This window comes from Lygodium microphyllum, chromosome 18 (genome assembly GCF_053477565.2).
Source record: "Lygodium microphyllum isolate KBCC chromosome 18, Lygodium_microphyllum_v1.1.10, whole genome shotgun sequence".
NCBI classification, from domain to species: Eukaryota; Viridiplantae; Streptophyta; class Polypodiopsida; order Schizaeales; family Lygodiaceae; genus Lygodium; species Lygodium microphyllum.
In genome coordinates this window covers 69,545,514-69,554,286 of record NC_141152.1, presented here as the reverse complement: position 1 = coordinate 69,554,286, position 8,773 = coordinate 69,545,514, and the positions used below count along the sequence as shown (strand labels likewise).

Here is an 8,773-nt window from a genome sequence, read left to right as displayed (position 1 = left end):
ATGAAGTTCTCAACTAGATTTAGTAGCATCTTCTCAATCCACTGGATTTAGGTAGTTTGCAATTTCATAGCTTGTTAAGGCTGCTTGAACTTGGTGTGGGTTTCTATGATGGCATGGTGGCATTGTGATTGGGTTGGTGATCATGATATTGATTTGTCTTTCAATAGGCTACATGTCGTCAATATTATTTTATTTCACACTAGACTAGTTTGCATTGCTAGAGTCATCAAGGAGGAGCATCCTGATGTGATCACCCTCCACTATTCACTTGATTTATGAGCTATCCTATCAATGTGCAAGAATAATGGCAGTGTGTCTCTTACATGGTCTTTTGGCTTAAGGGAGGTACCATCCTTGTGGATGAGTATGTTTTACCTCTTAAAAAACCTTTAACAAAAGAAGTATCAAAGAGAGTGATACAATTTCTAAAGCCTTGTACTCAAGTTCGCTTTTGTTTTTCCATTTAGTAAGATGTCTTTGTTAGATCCTATTTTGGATAAGTTTGTACCGAAAAGAAAGGTGCCTTTGTCTTGACCTCATTGTGTAAGATCTAAAAACATGATTTTACTTCAATTTTGATTATAACTCTAAATCTTTTATTAAAAATGTATTGAGTTGTATGAAGATAGGCCATTTCCTAATCCAACTTACTTAAACCTTAAAAAAATCTTTATAGTGCATCAAGGTAAGCCATTGTAAATTTATCACCTTGTAAAAATTGATTCATATATCATTGGTGAGATCTACCTTTTCTCAATGTTATTTACCATTTGACTACTTAAATGTTTGCCCATACACACTAAACAAAAGACATAAGGAAAAGCAAGTCATTAAAAATCTTAATAATTGTCAAATCGAGGCCATGACTTAGGGTTTGAAGATGATTTTATGATTGCTTGCTCCAAAGTAGATTGGATGAAGAGAAAGTCAGGCACTCATTCTATTTAAACATTAAAAGGTACTCTTGTTGGTTATAGTTTTGAGAGTGAATTGAAGTGATGCTTCCTTTCGTCTTGGTTGCAATGGTGACGCTTACTCTTCTCACGTGTGATACTAGGTTGCATTGGGTGAATTCCCCTCCTATGCTATCACACCGTTTTCACAAATCCTTTGCAGACCCTAGCAAGTGCTCTCGAAATTGCAAGTGACGTCGCCAACTTTAGGATTGCTAATGTCTCCTTGTAAGTCGATCTTAGTGCCTTGGACTCGACGACCTTAGTATCACTAAGGTCTCCTATATAGTCGATGGAAATGCCTCGGACTAGACGAACTATGGAACTTGAGTCGTGTGCGCTCTCTTTCAAGTTTCTGGGGGCCTCCCGAGTCCCGCGCCTTCTCGCACCTCCACTTCATGAACCGTACGGTATACCCATACAAAAATAGCGCCTTATTGGTCTAGCGCACGTACTCCAGTCTCCAACAATGAATGAATATGTACGAGTAGTGTGGACAGTCTTTTTGTGAACGCGGAGGGATCTCATGTATCCACGGACCACAGGTATAAGGAGTCCAAGCACCTAGTCCCACGAGTCTCGGTAGTCGACAAGCGGTTGGCTGGAATTTGGCAGGTCTGCCTGAAAAGGATATTTTTTTTCGGATGCAGCCAGGCCATGTGACCAGGACTTTCACAGTGCACACTTTTAAGTACAAGAGTAAAAGAAGCAATCATATCTCCCAACGATGGTAGTGGGCCGCTAGCTATAGAATGGGGAGGGGTCGATGAATTGCCGCCCATTAGGCTAGTAGGCACTGGGCAGGTTGTAACTTGTGTGATCTCTGCAGAATATACGCCATCAAGAGGAGCAGGGTGAGCGCTGGTAACAGGTCTGAGCTTCGGCTTTCATGATGATGAGGCAACATTGTTTCTGTGCGTTGCGTCCTTGTTCACCAACAGCGTGTCCCATCTTGTCCGATAGCGCAAAACTGGTAAAAGGGCAAAAGAAAATGCAACGTTGTCATGCTGCAACTTTTGCAGTACCTACATGGAAGCTCGAGCGAGAGAGAGAGAGAGAGAGAGGGGGGGAGGGACTCGGGAGTGCTTTTTTACTCGTTCAAAGATACCCAACTTCCAGGCAATCTGCACTGCACACAGCTAGGCCATCCCGCTCCCCCCCCCCCCCCCCCCCTCTCTCTCTCGTCTGGAATCTCTCTTCTGCGAACTTTGCATTGCGCTGTGCAGACTTGACACTTGACTGGGACCTGGGTCCCTTGAGAGAGCGTGGTGGGGCAGCATTTCATGCTCTCTTTCTGTCACATACACTGGTGACTGGCCAGTGGCGACTGAACTGTGAAGAAGAGTCGGTTTGAAGAGATGAGAATGAGATTGAAGACTCCAGAGCTCAAAAAGTAGACTCTTAAGTGCGAGGGTATCATAAATGCAGTAAGTTGTTCGGTGTGAGAGGAGGGAAGCACCAGCCGCCACTACCATTTTAAGCATCTGTTTTAAACTGCTTGCACTGCTCCCACATCAAAACTCTCCTCTCCTGAGTTCTCTCTCTCTCTCTCTCTCCCTCTCTCTTTCTCTCTGAGCTCTGCTTTCTACAGTCAAGACACCACGGGGTCCCTCCATTCTCTCTTCTCCCGGCTTCCCCATTGGGATCATGAATCCCTTCCCTTTGCTGCTAAACCTCCTAACAGCACTAAGTGGCAGGAGTTGCCTCCACAACAAACAGCAGGAGGCAAGGATCAAAACCATTGCACCTTACCTGCTGCCCCCATGCGTGCTTCCTCTTTCAATAGCCTGCCTTCGTACCTCAATGCACTAATGCAAACTCCACAGAGGCTGGTGGCAAGGGCGACTGCAGTGCATACGCCGGAACAGGAGCTTACGGAGACGCAGTCGCGCTCGGGGGCGTGCATGCGGAGGCGGCTCGGCTGGCTGGACCTGGTGGGCCTTGGAGTGGGCGGCATGGTGGGTGCGGGTGTGTTTGTGACCACTGGTAGCGCTGCACACCTGCATGCAGGTCCAGCTGTTGTCCTCTCCTTCCTAATAGCAGGCCTGTCTGCCCTTCTCTCAGCCCTCTGCTATACAGAATTTGCAGTAGAGCTTCCTGCGGCTGGAGGGGCTTTCAGCTACCTGCGTATCACATTGGGTACGTTTCTTAATTGATGCATCTTCCCCCCTCATTCTACATGCAGAGTTACTCACCCTTTCTCACATAGTGCATATCAAACCCAATCTAAATTGCGTGATATCAGTCTCAGTTCAAGCTTCCTTGTTCATATATACAGTATTATATCAGAGGCTCAAGCCAAGTTTTCATACTCACCCATGGTATTAAATTTGAAGCACCCGATACATTGCCATATCAGAGCCTCAGTTAATGGTTCAGTATTAATATGTAGTGGCATATCAGAGGCTCAACTCAAGCTTCCTAACTTACACTTAGTGCCATGTTTGGGGCCCTAAGACGCGTAGTGATAGGCCGTATCGGGAGCTCAAGGTCACAAGCTTTCTCATTTTACTCTCACATAGAGGCTTCCGCCTAACGCTTGTTTTTAACTGCACGGTGCCGTTATTCGCATCTGAGGTTGAATTCAAGCTTCATGTGCTACATCATGCTTTGTCCAACAAGCCGTTTCTCTTGCGTGCTGCAGCTCTCACAGAACCGTGGAAGTGCTTGCAACCGCGGTCGCGCTTTGACTGAGCTTGACGTGCTTTTCTGTCAAAGCGTTTGCTTCCCTCCTTTTGGGGAGTCGGAACCTGTGACTTGACGTTTTGCAATGTTTTACTCTGTATCTGTAGATCGCCCTTTTCACATCGAAAGAAATACGAGGTGTTTTCACCATCTCTAGCACCATTATGACTCCGAGAGAGAGAGAGAGAGAGAGAGAGAGAGAGAGAGAGAGAGAGAGAGAGAGAGAGAGAGAGAGAGAGAGAGAGAGAGAGAGAGAGAGAGAGAGTGTGTGTGTGTGTGAGCCGCAAAAGCGTTGTTTCTTTCCCGCTCTGACAGCAGAAAATATGCCTTGCTCCTATATCATGATGGAATGTGTTAAACAGGAGAGCTGGCAGCTTATTTGACGGGAGCAAACCTCCTGCTGGAGTATGTCATCTCAAACGCTGCAGTGGCTCGCACCTTCACCTCTTACTTGGCTACGATATTCGGCCATCATGGCAGCGCCTGGCTGATCAGAGTTCCTGGCCTTGCAGGAGAAGGCGATTACATGTTAGATCTTCCTGCAGTTGGCATCATCACGCTCCTTACAATTAGCATCTGCTGCAGGTAACCTTTGGTTCCATAATAATGTGTCAGGCTTCTTTGTGACAATTCACATTCGCACTGGTTTGTTTGCAGTTAATACATTTTATCCAGGATTTCATTCTCCTTTTGGTGATCAAGCAGACTTTCGATTACACTGCTTTGTTTTCAGCGCACTGCCTGGTTTGTTAGGTCGGAACTCGGTAGAGAATGCCATGTGCTCGCATTTTCATCATTCGTTGTACATTTGCACTCGCTGCCTTCTTTTGGTGTTGTCGTTTACGTTCTTTCTCGAATCCTTTTGCTTCGAGCAGATGGATCATCTCGCGTGTCTCTTACACGGTAGAGTAGGGTAAAAAAGAGTAAGTAAGGTATGTCAATCTGATTCGTTAAGGAAAACAACAATGAGCTCCTTTTTGATTAAGGTATCTTGGTCTTTGCCGTTGTAGAAAATACTATGAGACAGGCACCTTAGCCTTCGCCGTTGTGTAAAATACTGTGAGAGAGGTATCTTGATTTTTGCTGTTTTCTGCAGCAGCACTAAGCAGAGCTCCTTCATAAACATGGGGATCACGTGCCTGCACCTGGCGCTGATGCTCTTCATTGTAGTGGCGGGCCTGATGAAGGGGGAAGCGGAGAATTTATGGAAGCCTGGAAGGGCAGGATCGCCGGCAGGGTTTGCTCCCTTCGGTGTGCGAGGGGTGCTGGAAGGCGCGGCGGTGGTGTACTTCAGCTTCATAGGCTTTGACGCTGTGTCGACCATGGCGGAGGAGGTGGAGCAGCCTTCCAGAAACATGCCGATCGGAGTCACAGGGTCCGTCGTCATCGTTACCGTGCTGTACTGCCTCATGGCCATGGCCATGGTTCTTCTCCTTCCTTACGACGAGGTGCAAGCTCCTGTCTCTCGCCATGGCTGTCATCGATGAAATGAAACTCACAGCACGCACACCCGTAGGGTTCGTAAATTTGCTCAGGGCTTTACCTTACCACCAGCCGCTTCGCATTCATTAATCAAGTCGTTAAGGCTGGCTTCCCTAAATCACCCTTCATAACAGCTTGGAGTGCACTTCCGTTAGGGAATGAGAAATAGAAATGCTAGTTAGGAGAGATGTCACAATGCATGAATTTGTGCGTGAAAGTATACAATTCTGTAGATTTCTTTAGAAAAAAAAGATGCTACAAAGGAGAGGTTTCTCAATGCATGAATTCATGCATAAAAGTTACTAAATTTATTGCTTGCAAACGAGGGATTGATGAATCCTTGTTTTGGGTTGTGTTATTGTAGATAGATGTGGAAGCTCCCTTCTCTGCAGCCTTTCAAAAGGTGATAGGGTGGAGTTGGGCTGCCATGGTGGTAGGTGGTGGGGCTTGCCTTGGGATTCTGAGCTCTCTTTTGGTGGCCATGCTAGGCCAAGCTCGCTATTTGTGTGTAATGGCAAGGTGTAGCCTTATTCCTCCTTGGCTAGCCAAGGTGGATGACAGATCAGGAACTCCTGTACAAGCTTCTCTATTCCTCGGTGAGTTCGGTAGAGGGTTTTCAAAGGTCTTTGTATTTTTAAGAGCAAAATTTTCACAAGTGTCTAGATCATGTTAATATTACCTACATATATAAAACTTGAAAATATTCACTTGTAATGTTTGGAATGTAAGCACTAAGGGTCGGGTATTTTATTTTAATAGCAAAGTAAAGTTGTATATGATTAAAAAAAAAAACTCTTGTAAAATTTAGGGAAAGCACTTTTAGATGAACAATGTTGATCACTTTGAGATAGGCTTGCTATGCCTTAGAAACTTAAAATTGGAAGATCATAAGTACAAAGCTATGTTTTGAAGTTCACTCTTATATCTTGCAATTACTTTCCTTTAGTCATTGTTGAACTTCTAGTGCTTATTGAGTTTTGTTAAAGTGAAAAGGTGATGATGAAGGTGACCATTGGCCCATTTCTACCCTCAACTAGGTCGATGTGTAGATGGATTGGTTGAAGGTATCTATATGCTAAAGCTAGCTCAATAGTGTCTGATGATTGTTTTAGGATATTTAGGTAATGGAACACTCCAATCTATGTTTTCATAAGGTAAAATTAGCTTGCTTAAATTTTCAGGCACAACAAGGGAGACTTTCGACATTGTGTGGTGGGGTGATAAATTTGGAAGATTTCGCGGCTACGAAGCTTCTTGAATTGAATGGGAGGTTGTTGGGGCATAGTAAAAAGAGAATATTGCAATATAAGTGGGAGTTGTGACACAAGGAGTTTTAGACAAATTCCCACTATAATTACCACATATCGTGAACGAAGATAACATCACGAGTTTCTTCGAGGGAGCGATTGCTCACCTAGCTAGGTGTGATTAGGGGCAGGGGGCTAGCAGCTGTGTGCCCCTGACTGCAGCTAGCTAGGTGTGCAGGCATCTTGAGGAGAAGATCATGATGTTGGATACAAGCTTGGGAAAAAGGAGGGTTCCCCCCATGGGGAAATGTCGAAAAAAGTCTCATGTGATGGGATGAAAAGGAGGGCAAATTCATAGGATTGTATTGAAAGGAACGTTATTTGTGTTTGAAATTCCAGTCATACCACTCAAGGATGTAAAAATTGCATTGTGTGTGAATTGGACGGAGGACTAGAAGCCGTGTTTTTAAAAGTTTCCCGGTTGGATGCAGGCTTGTTGACGGGAGGGATAGCGTTGACCGTGGAGTCAGCGGTCCTGGTGGACCTCATATCCATCGGCACGCTCTTCGTCTTCTACATGGTGGCCAACGCGCTTATCTACAGGCGCCACGTCATCCCGGGGCTGACGAACCCCTGGCCCACGGCGGCTTATCTGGCCAGCGCCACGGCGCTATCGGCGGCCTTCGCGTGGACGTGGCACCGCGAGCCGTGTGCCACGTGGAGGGCAGGGACAGTGTGTGCTGCAGGGCTGGTGGCGTGCGCGGTGGCGTTCAGGGCGTGGGTCCCGCCCGTGCAAAAGCCAAATGGGCACTGGGCTCGGCACTCTTGCACGCCGTGGCTCGCCACCCTCTCCATCTTCGTCAATGTCTTCCTGGCTGCCTCCCTCGGCCAGCAGGCTTTCCTCAGGTTTGCATTGTGGTCCCTCGTCTCCTTCCTCTTCTACCTCGCCTATGGCCTGCACTCCTCTCATGATGCTGCTGATCATCATCAGCTCCTGTACCACGAACTCCCCTTGACAGCCCCCCCCAAGGACACAAGATGAGACTCATCGCCATCATCGTCACGGATGTAATATTGAGACTCGTCATCATCGTCTTCAAGGATGTAACAGGAGTCTCATCTTCATCAAGAAAACATAAGACGAGTCTTATCCTCACCATCCTCCATTGGGACCGTCTTCCTTATCCATCAGGTGAGCATTATGTCATCACCTCTACGGCAATCTATCTTCATGTCGCATGAACTTCACTATGAAGATTAGTCTCCCTTCATCATCTCATCATTATTTACGAGGTGATTATGTAGAATGAACTTCACCAACAGAGACTAACAAACGTCTCCATTAACTAGCACTTCCTAAGGAGACTAACTTGATCATCATCAGCTAACACTCCCCATGGAGACTAATCACTACCTCATGATCAAGCTAGCCTTCCACGAGGGACCACGACGATGGCTAAGCAGATGCATCCACAAGATAAGACGAAACTAATCTCTGTCATCATCATCATCATCATCATCATCATCTATGTTAAGCTTCATCACGAAGGACTAGTAACCCATCAATATCATCATCATCATCATCAATTCATACTCTCTAGAGTGACTAGTGACTCTTTCCTTGACCATGCCAATGCCATTGGTATCCTCATCATCGTGTACATGATCAACTTCCCTGCGAAGGATAATACCATCTGCTAATTCTTCTCTCACGATCCTTCACATCATTCCACCTTAGCAGCATGCCTTGCATGTCTAGATGCATGCATATGCATATGAGAGGCGGGCAGCCACTAAGCCTGCAGTTTTTTGGAGGGGCCCGAGCCACATCTCAAATGGATTTAAAAAAGTGCAAAAGCATCAAGGGTCTCATTCCGTTGTCATAACCGATTATCTAACCAAAAGGAAAAACAAGCATATTTGTCAACGACTTGTATATAATGATCCTCAGATGCTGAGGCCAGTGCAATACACCATTAAAAAAACAGTCAAGCTTTCATAATGTGTCAATGCAAAAGCTTCCCATATTGTGTAGAAAAAGAGTAATGCCATTGCTCAACATGCAATTATTATGTGGTAAAGATCAGGCGAGATTCAAAGTAATGCTTTTTGTACAGGCAGGTGCAGATACGGATACGGCCTGTATCCCCTTTTGTAAAGCTGCTCTTCCTTTTCTAATTAGGACGGTTTCTTTTCTCCGAACTTTTAAGCGGTGACGCCTTGAAGGATTGTCGCCTGATAATGCAGATGTGCACATTATCATGTGGCTCCTCCTCCTCCTGCACACGGTTACGTAAATCCATGGCCCGGTTCTGCAAGTCTTTAGTTTTCCTTAAGCCACCTCTTTGCTTTCTACAACCGACATCACTTAGGATCATAGAAAATAGGAGGATGTAGGAATGAGGG

At 45.7% G+C, this 8,773-nt stretch overlaps 1 protein-coding gene across 2 annotated transcripts; it reads left to right on the top strand.

Annotated features, from left to right (window-relative positions):
• Positions 1-2,115: 2,115 nt before the first annotated feature.
• On the top strand, positions 2,116-8,355 carry LOC148021003 (cationic amino acid transporter 6, chloroplastic-like). Of its 2 annotated transcripts, none has more exons than XM_087698829.1 (5): positions 2,116-3,092; positions 4,001-4,223; positions 4,738-5,086; positions 5,485-5,716; positions 6,859-8,355. In XM_087698829.1, exons 1-5 carry the CDS (start codon positions 2,717-2,719, stop codon positions 7,407-7,409), a joined length of 1,731 nt encoding a protein of 576 aa, XP_087554955.1. In that variant the 5' UTR covers positions 2,116-2,716; the 3' UTR covers positions 7,410-8,355. The 2 variants fall into 2 exon arrangements, with proteins under 2 accessions (XP_087554955.1, XP_087554954.1); XM_087698828.1 differs by having other exon boundaries at positions 4,735-5,086.
• Positions 8,356-8,773: the final 418 nt, after the last annotated feature.

Coding starts and splice junctions, on each gene's coding strand:
- LOC148021003 (XM_087698828.1), top strand. CDS start 2,717: ATGCGTGCTTCCTCTTTCAATAGCCTGCCTTCGTACCTCAATGCACTA. Junction 3,093..4,000: donor CTACCTGCGTATCACATTGG/GTACGTTTCTTA, acceptor TGTGTTAAACAG/GAGAGCTGGCAGCTTATTTG. Junction 5,087..5,484: donor TTCTCCTTCCTTACGACGAG/GTGCAAGCTCCT, acceptor GTGTTATTGTAG/ATAGATGTGGAAGCTCCCTT.